Consider the following 27,860-nt stretch of genomic DNA (forward strand, 5'->3'; position numbering starts at 1 on the left):
CCCCTACTGTGCTGCTCATTTCATGGACAGTTTGCCTAGCCATGGGAGGAATATATGCCCATATCAATGGTTACAAGAAATAACCCCAGGCATTCACCTCCTGACTCACAGCAATTGTTGTGTTTGCTCGTCCTGACAGCATACTGGGCTCAGCTCTCCTAGTCTGAATATTCAGCTTCTAGGAGTGGTGACCTGAGTCTAGCACTGCATTTATTATGCATTGCTATTGCCATAGGCAGAGGCAGAAGAGGCTGCCACTGATGGGCTGTGCATCGCACACATGTTGAGAGATCTGCTCCCTTCCACCAGACACCAGATGCTTTTAGCCGCTTTGGAGCTGCGCAGTGCGAGCCAACCACTGAGGACACTCATCGCAACACATGTGCACTTCACTGCACTGCCTCCCTGCTGGACTTACCAAAACTATGTGCTTTTCACAGAGAAAAGAGAAGGTCTGTTTGGCTCACACCTTTTTGTGAGTGGGAATAACTTACGTGCAAGAAAAGAAATATCCATTGGGATTTATGAAGTTTTGCCTCCAACGTGCTCTGAAATTTTTCACTCTTTCTGATCCCCAAAGGACTGGATTCATTGCATTCAATGCCATGATCCAGCTTTAGAAGTAGAGAAATGAAGAACAAGGAAGTGTGTGGCTGCTCAAAGCCACATGGGATGCCTAAATGAAAACTGAGAGCCAAACCCTGACCTTCTCTCAAGTTAACACTGTAAGCAATAGATTGGCATGTACCTCCCTTACTCCTTTCTACCAGCTTCCAGTCACCTGCTGGTCCCATGCCCTCCTCCTGGCCACTGAGAATTTGCAAATTTCCAAATTCACAACATCAAAATAAAAGTTGAAAAAAGGAATACGCGCATTAGCTTTTTTCTTTGCAACATTTAGGAATGGAGAAGAAACACAAGAAGCCCAAACAGCTCCCCAGGCCTGGACCTGACCTGTAACTTTCTGGGCAACAGTGAGGATGCGTCATATACACAAATGTACTCATGTGCATGCACGTGTATTTCCCAGTTAATTGTTTTAACTCTAGTGGTGACTTTTTTTATCTTCCTAAAATAACCAGTATAAGAACGACATTTAGCAATCAAGCGTTGAATGCATTTTTTATTTTAAACATTAAGATTAAATTACAAAAGCTTCTGGAACAAGGAAAGGATGCCAAGGAGAAAAGAGCTGAAAACTGAGATTGCATTTTCTCATTCATCGTGAAAGCAAAACACATTGGCAGCAGCAAGGCGTCTTATAGAAAAGTTTCAGATGGACAGTACAAAGATCTTTCTGTCAATATTGTCACTGAAACACCTTGCTGTCATAAAGCACATCTCTTTTCTGATCACCCTTCTTTGTGTTGGCTGACTGGTTTTCACTCTGGGAAACAAGTAATAATTATTTCAGAATTATTGTAATTCTTTACTGTTTAGCTCTGCTAATATAACATAATCTTCTTGGGAAAATGGCCAAACATTAGTTACTTTACCCTAACAAAAATGTCTACTGCTTTTGTTAAAAGTTTTATTTGCACAAATATGTTCCTAATCTATGTTAAAGATAATTTCATGCAATATATCTCTAATTTTTGGAATAAATACTGACAACCATCAGAGAAAATTCCGCTGGAATGCAAAAACAAACAAACAAACATGTATTATTTTCTTTTAAGGGCAAGATTCTACCACTTTTATTTACACAAGTAGCATCTTGCTCCCTATGTTACTTCACTGCAAGCTAGAAGCTCAAGCAGTGAAAATCAGCATAGCCCGATTAGGATTTACTGCATTGTATTAATTTCTGCTAATGAAAATTGGGCTGTGCAGTTTTATTTGTGGAGTAATGTACTATCTATAATCAGTAAAGATGCTCAAACAGAGCCCTACGTTTAATAATTTGGCACTTTTACAACTGGTGTTACTCATAGTAACCTATCAGATGACAATAGTGGAGCTCTTCTGTAAAATATAGCTTAAGCCTACATTTGTATGACTGTACATCTGAAGTATAAAAACCACGACATGTAGTACACTTGAACAGTTAAAAAATATAACTTATTTTATTTGTAAACTATCAATGCAAGATACTCAGCAGCAAAGAAGCCATGTTCATGTCTTCTGACCTTTTACAAAGATCTGTTGCTGAAAGTAAGTAATATAACCATCTTCGAAACATCTGAGGTTACATGTAGAAACAATCAAGGCAATAATATTTGTACATATTATTAAACATGCAAAAAACTTCCTGAAGAATATTGCCCAAATGTAGAAAGTCATCTGGATCTCAAATTTTCCTTGGTAGCATCTGCTTTGTAAGTATGGCTCACATGTGGCTTTAGAGTCCTTCAGTTTACTTTGGAGAATTGGCACCTTTAATAACAGGCTCCCTATTCAAATATGTGGCCCAGTAGACTAAGTTAAAAGTTCCAAACAACACTGGAAAAATTATTCGGGACATTTTGTCAATCTTACTGATGCTGTTATAAGTCTTTTTGCTTTCAGCAGGCTTTTCTTCTGCAGATTTCACTGCAGCGGTAACAGTGTTTGAGATGACAGATGGGGCTGAGTCCTTTGGCATGTTTGGTGTGGGGGTCATCTTTCCAGTGGTATAAGTATTAGCTGATTTATTTCCCAGTAAATCACGCTCTTTTTTCTGCAGTGTAAATAACAAAACGTTAGACAGCAGGTACAGAAAGTGGAAATATGTTCTCAAAATAATAAACCAAAATCTATGCACCCTAATCAATCATGCTAACAAATGTCTGTTGGCTATTATGACTTCGACTCCCAAACAGCTGTTTTTGCCTTGATATTATAGCCCTTACTCAGTTTAAACTTTCCCTGAAGTCAGCAAACACTAAACAAGGACTGCCAGGGCCGGATCCCACTTGGCATGTGAATTAGCAGGTTCTTTTGTCAGGGCGATGTTCACCTGCCGAGGTTGCTGCCTTGCAGGCAGCTGCCAAGACACTAACATCACCCTCCTGACAAAAGGAAGCAGAATAGTGAAAGGCTTGTTGTTCCTGCTAGTTTCTCCTCTTTGTATTGTTATTTTACAATTCCTTTATTGCCTGCATGCATGAACTTTCTTTAGGACATCATTTGATAAGAGTCAGTCAGATTCAGAAAGTTAAATTTCAGCTCGAAATGCAGAAGTTCATGTCTTCATAGCACTACTTTTTTTTTACTTTTTTACTGAGGATATTGTACTGGGACCTTGACCCCTGGAGCTCAGTGTGAGCTTTGTCATGTATTTCAGAGAGCACAAGCAGAGTGCTCTACAGACATATCCTTCATAGTGTATGTTGGCTGACTATCAGAATTTTAGTCGTTAAAATCCCATGTGACGTGTATTTAACGCCCTGTATCCTTCCCCAAACCACCTCATATAGATGGTGGAGACTGACAGCCTATTCCCCTGAACAGAAGAAGGAATACTGCCTTGCAAATTTTCTTCTATAGGAAGATGAGAGTTTGGCATAAGTTAAATGTCTTTTTGTGGAGAAGCTGAAAATTGTATATTCAGTTATTTGAACCATGCTTGGTAATTGCTTTTTATTCTAAGTATTTAAAAAACGTAAGGTAAACACCTTGATTTTAGCAGCTTCAAGAGCTTTTTTGCCATCCCATGCCCAACTTCTCTTGGTGAAATAGTTGACTGTTGCAAACTCAATCAATGCAGAAAATACAAAGGCATAGCAGACAGCTATAAACCAGTCCATTGCAGTAGCATAGGCCACTTTTGGCAAAGAGTTACGGGCACTGATACTTAAGGTGGTCATGGTGAGGACTGTCGTTACTCCTGTAAAGGAAAAAAAAAAAGATGCAAAGATTAGCTTGGTAGCCTCTTTGAGGCCACACAAAGTCAGTATTTCCATATTACGATCTGAAAGAGTAAGAAACTGCTGACTATGAGAAAATAAAAGTCTCTGGGGGCATTCTATTTACTTCTGGGGCATTCTAGTTATCTCTAGTCTTAGTACATTTAAATATATATTTTTAAAGATAATATAAGCGCACCTGTTAGATAACCCAAAATCTTATTGATACTTTATCCTTGTACTTTGATATATGGTACATATAGAGTGCCTCTTATTAAGTGGTGCATTATAAAATCAGTGATCAATCTATTTAGCAGTAACTTTCATAATGAGGTGGGATTATAGTTTTTGTTTTCCCACCTGTGGATGAATGAAATTGTTGGTCGTTATTCATTTCCTTTACAGTAGCTCCTTCTTTCACAGAAGACAATATATGACAGAGCTGCCACTAATTTCATTTGTGAAAGGATGTCCCTAATAGAACAAAATTCAACTCTCAGTTACAGCTTTGTAAACCTAGAATCAGTATCACCAGTCAACAAAGCTCCCAATACAGATCACTGAATTGATTTTTAATCAAAGCTCCCAACTGACTTCAGGAGGATTCTATAGACAAATGACTCTTAAAAGACACAAAAGTTTTATACACAAAACTGCTCTCGCTTCCCTGATTTCTCATCTAGTGGATCCTTTGTATTTCATCAGCCTTCAGTTAAGATTGTGCTTAATTTTTGCAATCTTCTAGTGATAAATCAAGTAATTTAGAGATCCCAAAGGATTTTTCCATGGCAGCTTCTGTAGTAAACATGTATTTTGTAAATGCAAAATCATATTAATTTGTTTGACGGTAATAGAGATAATTGTTACTAATTAACCTCTACATGGTTTTCCCAGTTAAACATCTTGAAACACAGATAAACAAAACGTTTTGAAGTGAAATCTGTTTCAAATGCTTACACTAGAGTATGCATTAACTCTGATAATATGTATGTTATTTTGTTCTAAACTGTTTACTATTTTATCTGAGGGGAAAAAAAAACACAAATCACATCGATTTGATTCTTCTGTCTTCCCTCCTCTAACCTTCATATAATTGATTCTTGTGCAATTTCTGTCATAATTTTACCAAAAAGCCCTAACATTATTTTTAAAAGATTTTGAATTGAAACTAGAAGAGAATAAGGGAACATCTAAAACATCTCAAATAGAAATAAGAATCAGCGCACTGTGGTTTGGTTACAGAAAATCACTTCCACAAACAAGACCATTCTTTCCTGTACACTGCAAGAAAAGTGAGATACTCACCAAAGACAGTTCTGGCAGGGACAGACTCTCTGTTTAGCCAAAATGACACTTGTGATAAGATCACAGTCATAATGCAAGGAAGGTATGTCTGGATGACAAAATAACCGATTTTTCTTTTCAGATGAAAATGTGCTGTCATAATAGTATATTCACCTAGAAGGAGGAAAATGCACATGTAGGTAAAAGTAAGGGAAGTTTATGGATTTTGGGATTCAAACAGCTCCAGCCTCTATCTGAGGATACCATTCAGCCATTCCTAATTGCATGAGTTATGTCTGAATTTCTGCATTGCGAAAAACCAGGGCTTGAGATATAAATGCTGCTAGATCCTGCTAGTCTTCACATTCAATCCTCAAAATGCCTAAAAGCAGAAGAAAATGAATACCCCATAGCACTAAAAGGTGCAATCCTTTTATGTACCTAGAATGCCTTGATGCTCACAACCTTAAAAAATCTGGATTGGTGACAGTGCCACAGTCCTGCCAGTTTTTGACTCAGTCCTACAAACTGTTTAATCAGAATAACAATTAAGGCCATCTACTCTTAGAATGCAGATTTAGTAGCAGAACTTAACCTGATTAGGGCAACTGTTAAGGCCAACCTGTGAGTTTTCAAGAATGAGAAGAGGTCCAGACACTCTCTCTGCACCAAATTTATAATGACTGCCTGTTTCAGTGTTGATGCTGCAAAAATATGCACTTCATATGCTGATCCTGGGAGATCTTGTTGATCTGAGTATCCAAAACCATTAAACTGTTCCTCCAGGAAAAAAAAAAAAATCCATCTTGTGCATCCAGTTTTCCTAGAATTTGATATGTTCTAGCTCTGGAAAGATAATCTATTTCTGGACAGACACTGTGCCAAGTCTTGTTTGCCTGTGCAATTAGACCATAATATTGTATTGCCTGTACAGAGAATTCACTGAAAGCTCTGACAGCAGTGCTAAATTTCATACCTTTTTGATTTGCCAAAGCCACAGCATTGCCTTAATCTGGCTTTTGTGAGGTCCTCCGAATTTCAATACAAGCCTAAAAAATACACTCCAAAAGAGACAGACCAGCTGTCACCTTTCCTAATGTTTCAGAAAAAAATAAAAACTGAACTAGTTCCTTCAGAGCACTGCTGTAAAACAATATAGTTGTTACTGAGGACTATTGATTGAAGGCAATTGCCCCCAAAAGCACAGATCTTACTGTCTAAAAAGAGGCTATTCTTAGCCTAGGAAAAATAAGACTAAAACAAAATATAAGAATAAAAAACAAACAACCCCCCTCCAGCCTCAACAGATCTCCACTCATCTTGGTATCAAATTAATTTGAAAGCATGCATTATTCAGCTGGATACTGAGGAATCAGAGTAATGCTTCCTCTGAAATATATGTTGTCCTCTAAGAATTAAACAAATATAATTATCCTTTTGACTTACAAATTATGCAGATCTAGGAGGTTTTTGGGCATGTACCTCATATTTTCTAAAGAACGAGCTGAATGCAGACCTTAGCTACTTGAGCTAAAGGATTAGCTGTAATAGCTGTTGCAAGAATGGACTGTTATCCTCTATACAACAGCCACTAAAGGAAGATACATAACAGACTGATTCTGCATCAAGTGAATAGCCTGAGTTGAACTGCAGCCAGAACTGCTAAACAGTTAGATTTGGCAGATTATTTCTAAGTGACAATATGCCTAATTAGCTGAGGACAGGTCTACAGTAAAAGGGCTTTTGCACTTATAGCTATACTGATATGTTACACTAGAAGAGCTCTCTTATTTTGAATGAAGTTAAGGGACAGGCTGGAGAGGTGGGCGGAGAGGAACCTCATGAAGTTCAGCAAAGGCAAGTGCAGGGTCCTGCACCTGGGAAGGAATAACACCATGCACCAGGACAGGTTGGGGACTGACCCGCTGGAAAGCAGCTCTGCGGAGAAGGACCTGGGAGTGCTGGTGGACACCAAGTTAAGCCTGAGGCAGCAATGTGCCCTTGTGGCCAAGAAGGCCAATGGTATCCTGGGGTGCATTAGGCAGAGCATTGCCAGCAGGCCGAGGGAGGTGATCCTGCCCCTCTCCTCAGCCCTGGTGAGGCCGCATCTGGAGTACTGTGTCCAGTTCTGGGCTCCCCAGTACAAGAGGGATGTGGCACTACTGGAGCAAGTCCAGAGAAGGGCTACAAAGATGATTAGGGGACTGGAGCATCTCTCCTATGAGGAAAGGCTGAGAGAGCTGGGCCTGTTTAGCCTGGAGAAGAGAAGGCTGAGAGGAGAGCTTATCAATGTGTACAAGTATCTGAAGGGAGGGTGTCGAGAGGATGGGGCCAGACTCTTTTCAGTGGTGCCCAGCGACAGGATGCGAGGCAACGGGCACAAACTGAAACACAGGCAATCCCATCTGAACATGAGGAAAAACTTCTTCACTGTGAGGGTGACAGAGCACTGGAAGAGGTTGCCCAGAGAGGTTGTGGAGTCTCCTTCTCTGGAGATATTCAAAACCCGCCTGGACTCAATCCTGTGCAACGTGCTCTAGGTGACCCTGCTTGAGCAGGGGGGTTGGACTAGATGATCTCCAGAGGTCCCTTCCACCCTCAACCATTCTGTGATTCTGTGACTTCATTCCTTCTGGGGATTTTAGACACAAAGGCTTGAATAGCACAGAATTTCCTTACCTGACAGCCTGCCTCAGTCTTTATGACTTTCTTCTGGAGTCTGATTTTCTTGTGAAATGGTTCCCTGAGGATGGATGGGGAGATGGACAGGGAATGGTGTGAAACTGGGGAGAAAAACCCTGTGAAGTGATGTATAATTCCCTTCAATCTAGTGTAATTTTGAACCAAGGATGCTGAACACGCTGTGGTCTCAGGGGGAACCCCACTTGCTTTTTATTTATGAGAATTCTGTTTGTGGATTAACAATAAAATATGCCAGAAGCAGCAGTGTCTATGTGCCTGTGATCTGTTTCTGAGTCGCTACTGCACTGAGATGTGTTCTGAGACACAGTTTCCCCGGTCAGTTAGGAGTGATGATATGCATTATCGATTTTGAAAGTATGCTTTGGGAGCTGGAATAAAAAACCCTCATATGAACTATGCAGCTTCAGCAGAGCAACAGGATCCCTGTTTCTATAAAGACAGAAAATGTATGAATGTATGAATGACTACATTTTGATGGCTTTCCATGGCTGGTTCTTACCTTACTTTACCATTTTCTTTAACCTATCAAGGCTCCTGTTGCCACTGAAAAAATGATATCACCTTGATTTTGTATTTGCTCTTCTTCCAACATGTATCTTCTCCTTTTTCCCATGCTGCCCTTTTCAAAAAATGCTTACACTAGGAATGTTTCTGTCAGCAGACATATGGCTTGCAAAAACCCCACAGACATAGCTTGGTTTTTAATGCCCTGGGACCACTGCTTAAAATAATGCTAAAAGCTGCACGAGTTGGCTTTTGATTTATGGTGAATGAAATCCTGGCTCTGTTGGAGTGGCAAAGCTCCCTTTTACTTCTGTAAGGCCACAATTTATCCTTAGAGCATAAGCTTTCTTGAGCAGGAGCTAATTTTTATTATAGGTTTAGGTAGCACTTAAATCAAAAGGCTGTTCCTGATGGGGTTCACTAACCACTGCAAATACAATTCTAATAATAAATTTAGCAGTAATTAAAAGCTCTAGAATGGGAGCAGCTGCATTTCTTCTCCATTCAGTTGCTAGAATTTGGGGGGGGCTAGCCTAAAAATCAAGCTAATATAGGAAGAGCTATGCTACTGTGCTGCTGCTGGTCTTAGTTTTTCGATGCTTTAAAAGCTGCAACAATATTTTTAGGTATCTAGACAATGGAGTTGTGGAGATCACGCTTAAAAATTTTCAGGATCCTTACATGCAGTTTTCCATTGCCATTATGCTGAGATTCAATGGAGTATTTCAGTAAGGATGGGCCAGCTTATTGTTACTGTTATTAAGGCTTGCTTATTGTATATACCTGCGCTCAGAGGTATTGACAACTGACGTGTCCTGGCAGGAGCCTGAAGTTAACTCTGTAGCACTGCAGTCCCTGACTGTGCCCTTTTTATAGTGCTGCACAGTAAAGATACATCTCAAGGAAAAGTCAGAATTATTTGGTGCAAAATGAAGGGCCAAACATTTCTTTTATTTTTCAGGCTTTGGATATTGCAGAGTTTAGGCTCCAGCTGTCAGAAGCTAAGAGAGTGGGGTTTTGTTGTGTTTCATGGCACTGCAGATGCTAAGTTAGCAATCGGAGATTCTGAGGTGCTCTTTAGGTGGGTAACCAAACTGGGCAACCATCTGCAGAAACCAGCAAGATCCAGCTGGACCTAAATCCCACCTCTGAGCGTTTCTGGTACTCCAGCATCAAGACATGACAGATGATGGGACTGTTTGAAGCAGTGTGAGTAGACAAATATCTTCTCTTTTGGGGGAGTGACATTTAGGGACCTTAGCACAAAAAAACCCCCAACAAACAGGCGGCACATGTCAGAGCTACTTTCCGTGGCATGGCCAACATGTTCCCAATTTCAGGACTGATTGGTGCAGGGAGAGTCCCAGCATATCTTTTCTGAGAAGACAACTAAGCCTAGGGGCATGGGTACAAAATCAGCAAAATCCAAAGGGATTGGTGCAGGTCCAGCATTTAGCATTCAAAAAAAATCTGTTAGAAAGAAGAGCATAAATGCCCCATGACACATATAAACATTTTGCCTATGCAACTGCAGGGGCTGTGTAGTTTGACTTGTATGTCACAAAAAACACAAAAGATCTAAACAACTGGATTTGTACAGTAGGTATTTGGTTTTTCATTTTCACATTCAATAGAAGGAAGAAACGTCTTAGACAGCCGTTCACAAGTAACCATGATTACTGGCCTACTGTGAACTTGATGAAGTCCAGAAAATCCATCGCCGACTGATGCTTTCCCTGTGTAAAATCGGATTTTTGTATTTTGCTAATCCCCAGTTACAATCTGTGTCCTGCGCTTTGTGATCCACCCTGCAATCAGAATCCAGCCAGCCCAGATCTAACCTGGGACATTAATACAAAACCTTGACATTGGAAAACAAGCATTTATTAGCCTAAATCTTAGGATACAGGAGTGAGGTGATTACTGAGCATAAACTTTGGGATTTGTCTGAAGAGTCTGCTGTTTCCTTGGGCTGAGGAGTACAAGAAGCCTTCACGGGCAGAGCTGCAAACTGGAAGTGTCCTGGAGCTGACACACTGGAGCACTCACTGCCTCAGCTGGGTTGTTTTCTTGCTCTGAGGAGCAGGACGAGTTTGTAGGAGATGCCCCAATACATCCCCTGGCTCTTTTTCTTGGCAATGATGAAGGCGAGAGGGGAGCTGCCATTCATTACAGAAAACAATGCAGCTATGATGGTAAACTGGTAAGGAAAAGTGTCTTTGCTCTTTAACAGGAGACAGATTGCTTGTCCTTTCTCTGTTCGGGTGACTGCTCTGACTTCCTCTATGTGCTTCTCTTGACTTTAGATATCTTTGCTTTAGCAACTGTTTTATGGCTTCTAAAATGGTCAAAGGGAAGGGATGAAGTTTTAAAGGAAGGAGCTGGTGATTTGGTTTTGTTGATTTCCTGTGCTGCCTGAGGCAGGCTTTCCCTTACTCTGTCTAGCGCTTGGAGAGTAAGAGGCAAGCGCAGCTGTGTCCCTCTTCATTGGCATGTTTGGATAGCTTGAGCAGAAAGCTTTGTGCAGCTTTATGTTTCAGTCCTGCTAACTTTGTGTGTGAGTGCATGTGTACCTGTTTTTATGTCTCCTAAAAATCCCACAGATGATAGTGGGATACTTACTTCATCTACACCTTTTCCTCTACAATCCTGATTCAGGCTCAAAGGCTGTCATTTTTAATGAGGAACAGAGGGCATCTCAGGGAAGACTTTGAAGTGCTTTGCCAGTACTATTTTTTACAGGCTGCATTGTTCAAATCTGGAAGATGCCCCCTTTCCCCTCCCCATACCCTGCGTGGAAATCTCTCTTTGTTTTAAGGCAGGCTATTTTGTTTCCCAGCTGAGGAGTCCTTCCACTCTATGACACTAATGTTCTCAAGACAAGTGTATTATGTAAGCTGGTTAAGCCCCTGTCCTGCAGAGCCCATGTGACCCCAGGCCCAGCCTGTACCCCCCTCAGCAGCTACGCGGAGTCCCCCGCCAGCTACGCGGAGTCCTCCGCCAATGCATGCAAAGGGCTGCCCTTGCATGGGAGCCTTAAGAAGCAGGGAGGGAGGGCTCACGTGGGTGGCTGGGCTGGGATTAAAGGTTCTTTGCCTCCCTAATGCTGCCACATCTGGCGCCTCCACTTCCAGTGATGGAGGAAATGGGAATCCTCGGGGTTAGCACCTCCTCTCCAGCCACTGGGTCCCCTGGACACGCTGCAGAGCCATGCAACAGCTGCCACCTTCCCTCCCCTCCCTCCCCCAAGCAGTTTCATCAAGCAAATCATTTTAAAGCTATGATTGAAACAGATCAAATGTGTGGGTGGTTTTTGCATCCTGGGGGGGAGGGGGGAGGGGTTCCCACAGGAAATAAGCCAGCAGTAGTGCTGGCAGCCTCAGCAAAGGTAGTTGCCAAGAAGGTGCATGCAACTCCTCCAGGGCTCCTGCAATTGCAGGAGCTTGGATGCATCTTCAGCAACAGCCCTGTGAAGTACCTAAGAGTCAGCAGATACCCTCTCAGTGCCTCTGCTAAACAGCCAGGAATCTGCACACATCTCCTTAAGTCCTACAGACACTTCCCCCATCTCCTTGCAAAATAACCAGAGCCTGTATATCTCTCCTAATACTTGTGCTTTCAGCAAGGATAGGATGGAAAGGTTGTCCTACCTGTACTTGTGCTGATGTTTTCAGTTCCTACAGTTTGTCCCATCAGGTGGTATTGGTTAAGTCGTGAACCATCTTCTGCCACCACCACAGATGTTGTGGTGCTATTAGTCCACACATAGATTACTTCAGAATTGGGGTAGGCATCTGTTGACAAGGGAGGGAAAAAAAGATGGTGATGAGTAAAGCACTGTATAATATTTTAGTGGATCTTTAAATGGTAAATGGTGGGGAGAGGGAAGAATGGAGGAGTGAGACTGAATGGAGAAAAACAAATAAAGATGATATAACCATGTTCCCATATGCCCAGCTCAAAAATATTAGGTTGAAGCCTTCTAATGTAACAGCTGTGTGGGATGGTTTGTCAGAGGCTGGAACAGTAGAGGTATAAATATAATCCATCACAGCCACTTGATTTGGGAAAGAACAGCTCAGACCCATACTCACCTAGTTGGCAGTTCCTAAATCCTAGCAAGTTGCAAAAGGTGTTTTGTTGAAGTCCCTCCTCAAAAGCACTTGGTACCTTAAGTGCTTTGGATAATGAGAGCTTCTGTGTCTCAGCCCTTCTCCAGGATCAAATATATGAGATAAACCATGTGTCAGTGCTGGGTCTGATGTGCGTGTGTGGGGTAAGTAGGGGTGTTCGTCTGTGTGGACTGGGAACTGGTTGTGCATGCAGGGTCAGGGCTTCTGTGCGCAAGGATGGACCTTCATGTGCATGGATGAATGGACTGAACTGCGTCCGCTGAGCCTGGGATATGTGTGCATGCATGAGGGGGGTACGTCTTGTACGCAGGGGAAGGAAAGCTGGGATGTGTGTGCATGCCCCTCTGTGTGTGTGTGTGGGGGGGGGGTGTCCGTGATGCAGAAGAACAAGGAAAGTAAGTAGGGGTCAGACTGTAAAGGAGAGCAGGCACTGAGGGTAGTACATATAAGAGTGAATGGGTGGTTGTCTGGATATACATGCACATCTGAATACGTGAACATGACAAGATTTCTCTCTAACATAAGTCTTAGGAAACAAAGGTAGTGGCAGTATTGCTAGCTCATTCATTTCTCTATAATGTTGCTGTTATTTTTAAAGCCCTAACACCTGGAGTAATGACACTATTATGAAGAAACCTCAGCTTTCTTTTAGAAAGACTGTCAAGGTAGGTTTTTTTGTTTTTTTAAACCTTCTCTGCAGATAAAGTCTTAAAAAATCCAGGAGCTGACTATACATTTAAATATATTTTATTTAATTTAAGCAGCTCTCATGGTTTTTAGAACATCCTGATTGTTGAATGTTTTCAGGTAGTATTAGTGCAGGAAATGTTACAGTAGGCTGGAGTCCATTGTACTAAAATGTCTGAAAAGGAGGCAAGGTTTACTTTCCAAATAAAAGGTGAAATGTGGATAGAGTTTGAAGTGGTCTGAAGTAGATTACTAATATCTAACCTTCTGCACTGTTTAACTTACAGCTTGGGGGTGTAGAATGTTTTCTTCTGGAAAAACTAATGTCCTAGTTCAATGCAATCTGTGCAAAAGGCAACATGGTGGCTTTCCAGATAAGAACTTGAAAAGCAAGGGCAAACTATTAGCTTGAAGGATCATATGCACTGTCTCCAACAGACTGAAAGTTTTGTTTGCCAGAGCCAGTAAGCTGTCTTGGAAAGCTGCAACTCCATGAAGGACTTAAAAACTTTCACAGAGAGCAGTCCAACATGAGTTTCTGAGTCACTGCAATGGCAAAAAATAAGCTAAAGCAGTCCATAGATTCATACAACCAGGAATGTCAAGCAGAAAATGGGAAGTGATCCTGATTCAGGTTCAGAGCATATCTAGAACAATGAGCTCCAGATCACTGGAGTACATACCAGGGCAGTAAGTAGTATTTTATGTTTTTCCTGTTCTTAGTCTTAGTCTTCTTAGTCACACTGGCATCCATGGGAAGCACTGCAGGAGGCAGAATACTAGGCTAGATATACCTTTGGTCTAACCTTTTATGGTTATTCTTACATTGTTGTCCACACCTCAGAAAAGATATGGAAATAAGAAGGACAGAAAGAAAGAGTTCAAAAGAGGGTCACGAGAATTTCCAGGGACTGGAAAATGAGTCTTATGATCTGAAGCTTAAAGAGCTCAACTTATTTAGCTCATTGACAAGAAGCTGAGACATGAGTAAATCACTGAATATAGATACTCACATATAGAAATCTAAGAACAGGGTGAATTCCATTCCACTGACAAAAGCAAAGGAAAATTAAATATCTTGAAGATGGTTTCAGACAGATTCAGCTGAGGAATAAAACAAAATTTCCTCATAGTGGGGGTAAATAATTAGTAATTACCTTCCAAAAGAACATCATGGACTTCTGTCACTAGAAATACTATAATATGATGAGCATTCTTCCCATCATATGACTAACAGTAGATCATTGCTGCTGTGTTCAGGGCTGGAGCTGATTCTGCCTTTGGAAGCTGAGGATCTATGAATCCTGCATCCTTCATTAGCCATGCTGAGTACAGGACTGCATCCATTCTTTTAATGTGCTCATATTTGTAGCTTTGCAGTAAAATTGCTCTAACCACATCTTATGGCCAATTTGGAAAGGCTAAGAAGGAATTTCTTCCTATTGTACAGTATTTGCATCTCATAAAGTGATGGGATTTCACCTTTCCCCTCAGAGGTGAGATGCTCTTCGCATCTCAGAGATGATTACTGGTTCATAATATTTTATAAATAATTTCTAAATTAGATCTTAAGAAGGGAAGTAGGAGGAGATGGGTCAGTTTGGAAAGGTGTTACAGAAAGCCCTCTTTCTTAAATGTTTGTCTGATATATGCTGTTCATGTGCTGATAGCCCCAATGAATGCTAGATTTGAATAGGCAGATTTGGGATTCTCAGAGAAATTATTATTTGCCTGTGTTACTTCCTATGCAAACCAAGGAGCTGGACTTCTTGCTGGGATCCTATAGCTGTATCTCACCTCAGCAGTTCCTGTTACTGCTAGGGTCCCAAGCATTGGGATAACTGGGTTTGTCCTGTTTTCTGAATACAGCACACAATAATTCAGCCTGACTAAACACTTCCAAGTCAGAACAGCATAACCAAATTCTGCTGAAATAAAAAACACGGTGGAATGTAGGCACACAAGGCTTAAAAAGTATTCACTTTACTCGCCAGCTCTGCCAAGTCTCGAAGGGGCTCCTACTCGGAGTAGCCCAGCACCTTCTCCTGTAACTGCAGCGTGCCGTGAGAAAGAAGTTGCTTGCTTCTGCTCTGACTCAACTCCTGAGAGAAATTTACAGTTCTGACAGGCATAGGCTACCCCATGTACCTCGGTTTGGTAGTCAAACCACTGATCACATCTTCTCGGATCACCTCCAGGTGTCTGTGCACTTGCACTAGGTACTTGTCTTCCTATCTCAAACCTTCTGCCACATCTCCCCAGAAACCTCAAAGTCCAATTATCCCAACCTTGACTACCAAAAGCTCCAGTGCTGCTTCTGATAACCCATTCAGTATAATTAGGCACAGTTGTACTGAAAGCTGAAAGTATAGGAGCAGTCTAGAATAAAATTATTTTGGTATCAGGATAGGGCAGGTGCTAATAGAGAGATGGTATTATTCACTGCCATACCAAATTGTGTAAAAACCTTCCTCTATTTAAGTAAAGCTCCTGGAAGGTTTTCAGTCCACCAGGCTTGCTGAAGAACTGAAGAACTTCAGCTCATGCTATCTGCCGTTATGGGGAAGCTTTACTGTTGATAAAGGAATAAGAAGTCCTTCAGCATCTCTACATGGTATGCACACATGCACAGCTCCGGGAGGTAAGAAGTCTCTCAGAGGGTGACAGAAAAGTGTACTAGATGCTTTGTGTTAATATATTGGGAGAATACTGCTGATGTGGCTGTAAAAGCAAAAACCCACAAAGTCACTGAAAAAACAAGTGAGACTGCTTGATGTTTATTCTAATATAAGCAAGTGGCCTTCTTTTGTTCTTTCTGAATCTAAATAATTAATTTGGTGTTTTTTATAATCATTTTGCTGGCTTCCCAGTGAAAGGGGAAGCCCCATTTAATTATTCTTTCCCTTCTAAGACCATTCTACCAAAAAAACAAGAAAAAAAGGTAGCAGCTGGAATGGACAGCTAAAAATACAGAAAGGTATGCTGCTACTAAGTGAGAAAATGACAACAGACATTTATTTCTAGGGGACATTTGATAAATGGCTACAGGCTTATCATCTGTAACAATGATGAAATAAAGTCCTTTTTTTTCATATCTGTTTATTGGATGAGCATATCCAGTTTTCTACATTCTAAAGTCTAACAAATACCACAATGAATACAAAAACTGTAAAGATCTCCCTTGCTGTTCCCCCCACCCTTCCTACTCTCCTCCTGCTCTCGTATGTCTGGCAAAGTAAGCATGAAATGCTCTTTCTTACCTCAGTGAACAGAGGATGGGAGCCATCACAGCCAAAGGGAGGAAGCACATTAAGAGAAAGTCTGACGAAGCAAAGCAGCCAGTTGGTAAGATCTAAAGGATCCCTGCCATTTGCTTTGGCATTGAAGACTGCCATGTTTTCCCTTGGATAATCACACAGGAACTGAAAAAGCAACACTGGGACAACTGCCTGTGTTGATTTGTTGGCCTCTTTCAAAGTATTTTTACTTTAGTAATTCTTTATGGTAAGGGTTTTAAAAGGACAGGATCAGATATTCAAGTTGCCCTTTCAGGCTAACGAAATAGTAGGTTGCGGGCAGGGAGTTGCCATTCTTCTGATGGCATTTCTCCCCTACCACAGGGCAATGGTGGTAGCTGTGCTTCCTCCCTTTCTCCCCCCCACTCCAAACTGGAATAGACTCCAGGCAAAAACCATAGTGTTTCTTGGCTTCTGAAGTAAAATAAACCAAAATATGGATAGCTGGGTCCAAACTTCGAGTCCATGGGACTCAGATGTGTTTCCAGGACTGACCTTTTGAACTACCACCCATGAGAAATAAAGCAACACTGATGTCTGGCCAGTAAGCTTTCATATCCTCATGACAGGACAGCAAATAGCTTGGGAAAAAAAGAATCCTGAAAAAACCACCCCCCAAAATCTTTGATAAACTTCACAGGATGCCATAAGATTTTTGGCCTACTTAATGTAGCGCCTGCATAATGAGATAATACCAACTTGTGAAATGTGGGATGTGTACCTGAATGCACACCTGCATGTTTGAGTTTGCATTCCATAATTAAATAAACTATCACACAAAACTCACAATCCACAACTAGAATTTTTCTTTCAGAAATGCACTAGTTGGAGATTGAATTAATTTAAAGAGATACTGAAGAGAAATGATTTTTGGCTTATTTTTTATTTTACTTATTACAACTGTGTAGCTATAGTCTTAGACTCCATCGTCACATTTAGTACATGCCTCAGAATCATTAGACTGCCTAATCTTGAAGTGTTGCTAATCCCTATCAAAGCCTGTTAATTGTCAATGTGCACAAATTATCAGTTTACTTAGAACATCTAATTATAATTTGAATATGCATTCAAATATCTATCTATCCATCTGTCTGTCTATCTATCTATCTATCTGTCTGTTTGACTCACTTAAAAGAAACTGTTAATTAACTCAATAGATATCCAGGTTTACAATCTTTCAAAGACTTCTGCAGGCAATAAAATAGTGCTGCTACTAAGTCATAAGGTATCAGCCTGAATTCTAAGAGTCAAGCTGGGTTTCCTCTGGTTTGTGCATGAATACTTCTTACCTCATCACAAAGCATCAGTCAATCATTGTGCCTAGGCAACTGAGGCCAGATTTGAGCTCTGTAATTGGAATTTCCCATTAAATTCTATTGATAAGAAAGAACCTGTGTACAAAAGAGATCAATCTATAGGAAGAACAGGTGGAACAGAGATCTAGTAAAAGAACATAATTTTAAGTATAAAAACAAGATGTGGTACTAAAAATGCATGGACTGGGTCTTGGGGGAAATAGTTTTTTTATAATAATCAATTATGAAAGTAAAACTGCAATTTAAATACTTAGAGTAAGGTATTCACATAGTCAATGATTAAGAGTCTAAAATGAAGACTTTGGAATAGTATGATGATGAATTTGCTGTTCTTTGGGAATCTGAAGTTTATGAAAATCACTTTAGGGACCTGAAATCATCAGAATTAAGACTGATCATTTAAACCAGCAAAAACTTACAGCAGCTTGATAAACAGCATGCATGACTTCAAATATGTGACAGAGACAAAAAGCATAACGTGTAAATACAAGGGATTATAAATTAGAAAACCCAGAATGAAGCATTTTTGGAATGGCATGGTATCATCTAGGTGGGACAATGGAGGACAAGTGAGGAGGAAATTGTTGTCATGAAACTGAAACAATTCTTGTATGAAAATTGATGAGAAAAGATAAGACCCCATGTGGCTGTGAAATGGGCAGTATGAAGTTCAGCCTTACTAAAATGATCATTTCTGTCCTTCCTGAAGTTATGTTTTCCCTATAAAAAGTTTTATTAGATTCTGTATTCACATTCCACAGGGAATGGAATAGGATGTTCTAAAAAATGCGTTAGACAGGTCTCAAGAGACTTCATTACCAAGCAATACTAATGTACTATAGTGATCATTCTTAAAAAAATAAAGCCCTAAGTTAGACAGAAATGACTCTGTTTCAGAAAGTAATTTAGAAGTCATCTCAGTAAAACATGGGAATAGGAATGTGCTAGAAGCTCCTACGGCTCAGAAACGCAACAGAAGCACTGACTGTAACCATGAGGTGGTAACACATACAGGATTGAAGATGCCTGTGAAATTCATTTTGAGACACATAATGTTATATATGCATATACATATGTGTGTGTGTATACATATATGTATATATTTTAAGTTTCTTCAGCTTTTCAAAGCCAGTGACAAGGGGAGGGTCTTGCTTAATTTTCGAAGTTCCAATTCACGGAGAAAAACTTCGAGTATGACCTGACTTAGAGCTCAAAAACAGAAGGCAAATAAAAAAAAACTCATGATTTTGTTCAAAAGCAGCTTTGTGATTTTGGAGATGTGATTCATGATTAGCATAGGCAAGGCTGCTGACTGCTTTAAATTGGCTATTTGCAAGCTGGTAGACTAAATCACAGTCATACTAACAATGAATGTAATATGAATACTAATGAACAGTTGTACTGGTAATTCACTCAGACACACTGCCTTCACAGGATGCTATTACACCACTTAAGATTAACCCTCTACTAGGAGCTGTGCAGGGTAACACAGAATTTCTCTCAAGGATAGCTGTGGGAACAGCACAGCAATTTGAATATTGCCCCTTAAAGAGGTGTGTGTATTTGCTACCACGCAGGCAGCATCACTGATAACTTCACCTATTCACCACTCCATCTTGCACGCCCACAGGGCAACACAGGAGCAATCCAAGTAGCGCATATATTCCCCAAGCACAGCAACTGCAACTGTGACAGCCTCCTTGCTGTCTCTCCTCCCACTGTTTAGCCACTTGAAAATCCAGGTTGTGATCAGGACCTGCTATGAAATCTGCCAGTATAGGTACATGGATTAAAAACCATGCATGGCATACTAAATAGAGCTGTGTATCCTGGGATAACAGCTCCTCAGATTCCACTCCAAAAAAGAGAAGGCAAACAGTGAGGAAAGTTTTGCCAACAGCATTACGCTGAGAATAGAAAGGTCATTCTCCTGAAATAGCAAGAGCTTAAATCGCTGTTTCAGGATCGCATGTTTCCAGGACACGAGACAACGTTCCATGATAGGACTCTCCCCAACGCAGAGTCTGAGATCTGGTACCACGTGCACAGAAGCCAATGCGGGAAGGCACACTGAAAGGGGTGACTAAGCAGGGGCAAGGGCAGAGCCTCTACATGTCCAGGTGTCCTGAGGTGCCATGCAGCACCCACAGCAGAAGGGAGGTCATCTCCCCAAAGTCCCTGCTCTCACTGAGAACTGACTTTAGGGAAAGGGGATCTTTTCCTGCTTTCACCTTTTCCCTTCAGCCCCCATCCCATTTCTTTCTCTCACTGCAGTCAGTATTTATAACACAACTTCTTCCTTCATTTTCAGATTTAGTGATAGCCGTCTCGATCTAGAACTAATCTGAGGATCGATTTTACACCACACTTCCTGGTGGCTACACAATTGCCTTTCATATGGAAGGGATAAAAATCTGTTCTTCCAGCCTCTGATATTTTCTTTTTTTTTCTGTTTTACTTGCCATGTTCTGGCCAGTATAAATATCTGTTGCAAGGGGAGTGGAGCAACAGAGCAGAGGGACATGCTGGGATGACATTTAAAAATACAAAATACCTTGGGACCTCCCTACCCCTGTGCTGGTCTTTGTAGGCCAGGCATGTGGGCTAGGTTTAGTGCTGTAGTAACATTTAATGAACTTTGAATTTAAAATCATTATAATAGGCAGCTATACTAACTGCTTCATTAGTAAAAACAGCATGGTCATGAAGAAGATCTTAGAGATTTAATTTACTTTTTGCAAAGCAAATAAAAGTATCCTCCAAAGTGTGACTGACACCATTATTCACGCTGCATATTATCTTGCTCTGTAAGCAATCTTGATTGTAGTGGTCTACTCATATTTTAAGCTGCCATTTACTATCAACAAAGCTACTATGATAAACTCTCCAGCAGTATCCCTGAAGATGCTTCTGAGAAATGCTGAGCGAATTATAGAAAATACTCAATTTGATCTTGTTGTGAAGGGTTCCTTCACAAAACATGGTAATTTTAGCTAAATCTAACATCATGGAATAAAATTTTAACCTCACCATAATCAACAGAAGTTCTTCCCACCAACTTCAGTGGGGCCAGGAACTCACCCATTACAGTTAGCATATCTACCAAACTACTGTTCAAAGGATCATGGTTTATAAATCAGTACAGCCTGAAATCAGCCAGGAGTGATTGGGATTACTTGCGGCACTAAATATATGCCTTTGTTTCTGAAACCAATCCCTTAACGAAGAAATTTACAATTCTCAGAAGTACTGCTACATTAATAACATTCTGTGAATGTATAATAAATAGATATGTAAAGGCAGTAAGCTGAAATGCTATTATTCAAACACTGTAATACTGCTCGGAAATCACAACCATTAGAACTTATTCCCAATGCCCAAGTTACAGTCATCTAAAACTCAGAAGGGGGAAATCTCCAGACACCCACGGTTAGAAAACAGATCTTCTGATTCCCATTCCCAGCTGCTAGCCTGAAAGCTCAGCTAGTTTAACTGGGTTTTCCCAGATCCATGGTGCCTGCCCTTTAGAAGGCATATCACTGTTTTATATACTACGACATACTGCAGCGTGACTGAAAATGTCAGGCACTCATGGTTACTGAAACAGCACACAAAACTCTTAAAACAATGTCTGTTGCAGAGGTCTTCAGAACAGCAATGCAAAATGAAGAGCATCTGCAGTCCCAAGAATGGGACTTGGCCAAAAGAAGTAGTTTGCTAATGGGTACAAAACCTCCTGAGGCCATCAATTCAAACAACCCTACCTCAGTGATGGATAAAAGCTATTTCCATCAGGAGCCCCTCTAAAGTGAGTTGCTGACTCCAGCCTCCAGTTGCTTATCAGAGTAGCTGCTATTTCAGATGCTGCCTGTGGCAGAAGCTAAATGAATCTCTCTCTTTGGAAAATATCCCTTGGAGTGACAGAGACCCAGGCCCAAAGGTGCTTACTGATTTTATCTTTTCTGTATACAAGTGAAACATTTCCATATCTACAGCCATCAGCTGACCCATTTTAGTCATCTGCTTTAGGAGGAGATTAACCTGAGCTTAAAAATATCTATCTCTCTCCCCTAACTATAAAAGGGTGAGAGTGATTAGCCCAGCTGTATATATTTACACTGTGGAAATATAAATAGGTAAGAAGAATCCCATCTTTGCTGGCAGATTTACTACTGGAATGTTTACAGTAAAATCAGTAGTTGCTAGCGCAGGCTGGACATGAGGAGTTTTTCAGTGGATATGATGTGGAAATGGGGAAAAAAAAAGAAGGTCCTTCAGGCTTTCCTTCTTCCCATTCCTTCTCCCCTTCCATTTCTTCACCAAGGACAACAAAAAAGGTTGTTTCTTTTGAAGAAACTTGCTGAGCTAGAGCTTGCAGCACGCACTGTATTAGAACTCGGGCTAACTTGGCTTTCTGTATAGAAGATAAAGCTGATAAGGGATCTAGCAATTTAAAGGAATGATTCCCTGGCTGATGACAGAGGTGTCATGAAGGAGCTGCCAGACTGGAAACTGAAATCAAAGTTTTAGCAGCATCTTGCAACATTTTCTTCAAAATCGTAGGCAAGTCATTTTGTCATTAATGTACTACAATAGCACTGGGAGGCTCTAATTGAACCTAGGGACCCATAATGACAGATGCAAGAAAAGCAGCTAATGAACCACTCTATCTTTGCTCAGAAGAGACTGCAATTGCTCTTTGCCTCCTTTATCCCCACCTGCAAAATGCAGGCAGCAGAGTTCTATCTACCTCACAGCAGTATCATGAGAATGATTTTAGAAATATTATTGAAATGCTTACAAGCCATGGAAATGGCCACCTTAGAAAATAGCCATTAAATACATGGCTTGGAAAGCAACGGAGCAGTATTTACCTGTTTGTGTCATTTGAAAATAATATCCCATTTACCAATAGGATAAACCAGTGATCCATGGCTGGCAACTCCAAGCCCTCACTGTGCTTTTTGGGCATTAGGGCCTCAGTTATGTCTTTGCAGTTTTGCAGACAAAGGGTTATTTGAAGGTTATATATGCCTTAAGCACATTAAACACAGAGTATCTGTACATTGTTTTTGACTGATGATAGCTCAAACTGAGCCGCTGTTTTCCTGTAATCATGCAGTTGTGTGACCTTTAAATTTAGGCTGAAATCTCTGGTGTGAGTAAGACATGATGATGGTTTATCAAGCACCTGGCTATCCAGACTACTCTGCCACAGTAGTGTCTTGAGCTCTTCTGCACGAGATAAGAAATTCTGTTGAATATCTCCACACTAGCTCCTTCCCCTGCCTGCACTTTTGTTTCCTTCAGCTTGAAAACGCAGCCTGTAGAGCTTTTCCCCCCTCAAAAAACCTGATGAGTGCAGGCCATCACTCAGTGAAGAGGCTGCTCAAAAGGAGCCAGCGTGCGGTTTGCAGGCTTTCAGTGACTGCCTTTCAGCGGCCTCTCTGCAGCCAGTACAGAAGATGCTGCCCGAGCCCCCAGGAAGTGCTTCTTACAAATATAAAAAATGGTTTCATTAACCATGATCTTTCCTCCATAGTGGCTGCTCTGGGCTGGTAGGGAGCCAAGTCTGCAGCTGCTGCACTTCAGCAGAACTTGCAGCCTGAAGTTACCGCCGATTATGAGCGGGACGTGGGAGACAACAGCTTTTTCAGCTCCCGTGGTAAATGCTCTGCACTAGCCACTGTTCTGTCTGACCTTCCCTTTTAACTCTATTATGGACCTACAGGGAAGTGGAGTCACTGACTTCTGAACAGAAAAACACAAAAAGGATCAAGCAACTGATCCAAAAATGGGCCGTATTTCACAGGAAAACAATCATGCCTAGAGGACTGGAGAGTAGCAAATGCTATGTTTTTAATGTATTTTTTAAATTCTCTAGGTGCAAACAGTGATCATTTATACATGACAAACTGTTTGAAAAGTTAATTAAAGGCAGCGACTCCAAACAATTAGGATGAAAGCAGCTCACTCTCTCCAAAGGAGGGCCACGCCACGCCAATCTCTTGTAGAAAGGTCTGAATGTGTCATAGCTACGGGTGAAGAAAAACTGATTGTCCTGATAATTTGGGGGGGCTCATACAAAGGGTTCTTTTTAGTTTTGTCACAATAAAAGGTATCATTCCTATAGGAAACCCACCAAATGAGAAAGTGGTTAGGTCCATGCTTGTTTTTAAAAAGTAGGATCCCATAATGATGGGACCATGAACCATGCAGTCCAGGCCCAGGAGCCTATTTTTTAAATTCTAAGCAGATTTCTACTAAGAAAAGCTTCTTAGATCTCTGAAATATCCAAATATAGCAGTATTTTCTTTTATACATCACACCCCCTGAATCTCCTGCACTTTGGAACTCTAGGTTACATTGCTCCACATCATTGACTTTGGGAATGAACACAAGAATGAAGATGCTGACAGCACTGCCTGCTCAAAACTAGATGAAAGAGGTTTCTATATTGCTACCGATCTGTATTTGAAATGAGTACAGTTTATGCTGTGAGAACACATAACTGTTTATTGGTATAAAAGTATTGGTACTCCACCAGATGTAGGAAGAACAGCACAGTTCAAATGAGACACTTGCAGAAATGGCATAGTGGTCTCTGTACTGAAAAGCTTTACTGACTTAATATATTAAGATACTCTTTAAAAAATAACACTTCCAGCAGAAAGAACTAAAATAGTACCTACACCAGATATAATAGCTTGCCACCAACATATGCAACATGTAACTAATCCACAGCAGTGACTGGTTCCTGTGACCAAAGTACCACAGAGGTATCTATTTCTGTGCTAGCTATGTAGAGAAAAAGGGACTTCAAAGTTCCTCTAATCAAGGTACAGTATACTTATTCAAATTTGAGCTAGTATTGTAGAGAAATAGGGACTTCTAAAATACGATTCATCTCATCCCTAGATAGTCATCAGAAACAGGTCTACTGAACTGCACTACAGAAGTACTTATTTCTCTTCAGAGACCGCAAAAGGAGTCTAGACAACTCATTCGGATACAGCTGTCTGTCTAAAATTGTCAGAGATCCATCCTGTCTGTTACCCAAGGCTCTGCTATCAATGCAAGACTTTTAATATGGGCCCAGATAGCTCTGTTCACTCTGGAGCAGAACATTTCCATGTCTCAGAACAGACAAGAGCCACCGCAGATTTCTGGAAGTCTGGTGGAGCCTAGTGGCTCTACTGAATCTCTATGATTTTGTGACTCTGTTTCCTTCAGGAGTCTGTGTATTAAGGACTTCTGAACTAACAGACTGAATTCCTTAAACTATACAGCCCCACAACTAATCATGTGTCCACAATTTCAAGGAAACTAGAGGTAGTTTGCATCTTCTCATCTGATTTTGAAGGGTGTCTGGAAAATTAGTTCAGGTTAAGTGTCTACACTTTACAAAGCTGAATTTAAGTAAAATTAAACCCTGGTTCAAGGTAGTTGTCTAGACTACCTCTATCTTATCATGAACACCTCTTTCGGCATGTCTGGAGATTCAGCTAAAATTTAGAGGAGAAGAACTCCAACTAAAGTGGTGGTCGGTAACTGGTGGTGGCATGTGGTAGAAGAAGGGAGCAGGGAATAATATCAAGTGTCTTAGAAATACTGAATTCCAGTATTCAACTAGCTTCACCTAATTTTAGTCAATTATGTGTTTAATACAATGGAACTGTCTAAGTAAGCAGTGATAAACCTAAGGAAAATGTAAAAGAAGACTTTGCATGAGCAAGTAGCATGCCTCTCTTGGCTTCAAGAAAAGCTTCTATGTGCTGCATAAAGGCCAAACTTATAATTTCTATATAAGTGGGCTTTTCTATAAATCACAAAATCTCAATGTAGTCTTGAACTTGGCTGCTCTTAGCATTTCACTTAGGACCTCCTTGTCTCTTTCCATAGGCCCTTTCAAAAAAGGAACTAACATGCTAAATGGGAATTTGGGTCTGTTTAGAAGGATTCTGTTTTGAAGTTCTCCCACCCCGCACACAGTACTCATGCAATCACTAGCTGGTGCTAGTAGGAGGTACACAACATCAGGAAACCCTCTATAGCTGCCTTCCTGTCAGTGATATCACAGCTATTTCTGAGCATTATAGGGAAACTTCACCATCAGATGAATTTTCTTAAAAAAAAGTTTTGGAGAGTTTCTCAGCTATAGGTACATGGATAGTCTGTAAAAACTGAGTGTCTTAATATGGCTAGTTCACTGTTGCAACGAAATCCTGGGATACTGGTGAAACTACTGTCTCCTCATTACTCTGACATCACAGACCTTCTTAGAAGAAAATAATTTGAGCATGCCTTCTGCTACAGAAATAGCCTGTGCACTTTCCTTAATCAAAGACAACAGAAGATACCATGACTCACTTTGCCCTGGTAAAAAGGGAGTTTATATAAACCACATTAACTAACCTCTTCAGACGCTACAAATTTTACTTAGCACTGTTTTCTCACAGTCTACAAACTCCCTATTTGATCTGCAATGATCAGTCTTCTCCACCTCCATGGCCAAATTAAATTCATCAGGAATAGAAGCCTGGCCTGTTTTCCCAAAGCATTGCTTGTGAGCTAGGGGAGCTCATTATTTTCAGAATATTCAATAGAATCTCCATTTACTCTAAAAACAGGAGGATTTTTGTGGTCAAGCGACTATTGGGCAGCAGAATCATGCATTCATCTATTCCACAATACAAGATCTGAAAAATACGTATACTCAGACACTGTGCCTTCAAAAGACAGTTGCGATAAACCTTACAATATTTGACACTGTCAAAGTACTGGCTAACATTCACTAAAAGCAATTAACTCATTCATCTTCAGGGCAACTCTCTGAGCTAGGTAAAACTGATACAATTATCACATGAGCAAAATGAGATTTAGGAGTTAAGTCAGTTGCCTGGACATAGGCCTTTATGGTTTAGTGGATTAGACATCTGTCCCTCCAACCAAAGAAGTTGAGTTTAATCCTTTTTCTGACATTGATTTGCTGTGTGACCTTACGGAAAGTCAATTAACTTCTCTGCCTCAGTTGCCCTGGAGATAATGATGCTTGCTTACCTATCTAGTGACACATGGGTGTTTGGAGGCTGTACTAAATGATACTTTTAATGTACTCTTATGGCCTAGCAGTGGATGAGGTGAGACACTAAAGCTTCCTAGCTTTAATGTCCTTACTATCGTATCTAATTCCTCCTCCCCAAATCAAAAATAACTTGGGGGCAAGGAGTAATTTCTTCAAGCTAAGACACAGCTTGTGAAACTTTAGGTGGCTTCAAGAAATTTTGTCAGATCTTGTTTGATCCGCAGACTTATTTAGAGTATGGGTCAATACTAGAATTGCAACAGAAAGTCTATTTTTAACTCAGCCATGGAAGAAACTAGCATCCTTCCCACCCTACCATGACGTAACAAACAGATTGCCAGCGCCATATTTACTGAGCACCCATGACTCAAGCGGAGCCGAGCCTGCTAGCAGCGACAGAGCTCACCCCAAGCGGCTGGCCGCATGGATCATCCTCAGTCCTGTAACTCTAACTGAGATTTCTGCAGGTAGCCTTACCATTAAGCAGGATGTAAGCCTGGAAGGCCAGTACACATACCCAGTGCTATCTGAAACAGACCAACCTGACCACGCCGCAGGGTCTGGCTTGACATTGCAGAGCACTGGGGCACTGTACTTAAGAGGCAGAGAACTAAAATATCCTCTGTTCAATTCATTAGAAGCTGTCCTTGAACTTTTGGCCTGTAGCCAACACAGCTTTCCATGACAAGCTGTAGGGCATTTAGAGGTATTACTTCTGTAGTCGGTACTTGAACTACCTTGCAGGTATCGAGGCTGGCGGTGTTTGTATGTTATGTTATACCCCTTTCCCCACATTCTACTTTGCTTTGAAATATTTCTACAGAATGTTCTGTTGCTATGTATAGTGTTGCCTAGGCTCATAAGATCTCCCAGAATTGTAATATAGCAAGAAGCCAGTCAAATGGAACATAAGAAATCAAAATTTACCTTTATTTCTGTGAGCAAGATCAACATTCTTTCTTTTTAATATTGAAGGAAATGCCAAGCTTTTTTTTTTTCTTTTGCTTGCTGAATTACAGTGAGTG

At 40.8% G+C, this 27,860-nt stretch overlaps 1 protein-coding gene across 1 annotated transcript in view; it reads right to left on the bottom strand.

Moving 5' to 3' along the window:
- Positions 1-1,131: 1,131 nt before the first annotated feature.
- The window catches only part of GABRA5 (gamma-aminobutyric acid type A receptor subunit alpha5), a 56,753-nt gene continuing 30,024 nt past the window's right edge, over positions 1,132-27,860 (bottom strand). Inside the window, exons 6-9 of the mRNA XM_013954162.2 lie at positions 11,969-12,112; positions 5,133-5,285; positions 3,597-3,808; positions 1,132-2,659 (exon numbers count right to left, since the gene is read on the bottom strand). Coding sequence (XP_013809616.1) covers positions 2,357-2,659; positions 3,597-3,808; positions 5,133-5,285; positions 11,969-12,112 — 812 coding nt within the window. The 3' untranslated portion in view covers positions 1,132-2,356. The remainder of the gene's footprint in view (positions 2,660-3,596; positions 3,809-5,132; positions 5,286-11,968; positions 12,113-27,860) is intronic.

Source organism: Apteryx mantelli, chromosome 1 (assembly GCF_036417845.1).
Source record: "Apteryx mantelli isolate bAptMan1 chromosome 1, bAptMan1.hap1, whole genome shotgun sequence".
In the NCBI taxonomy this organism is placed as follows: Eukaryota; Metazoa; Chordata; class Aves; order Apterygiformes; family Apterygidae; genus Apteryx; species Apteryx mantelli.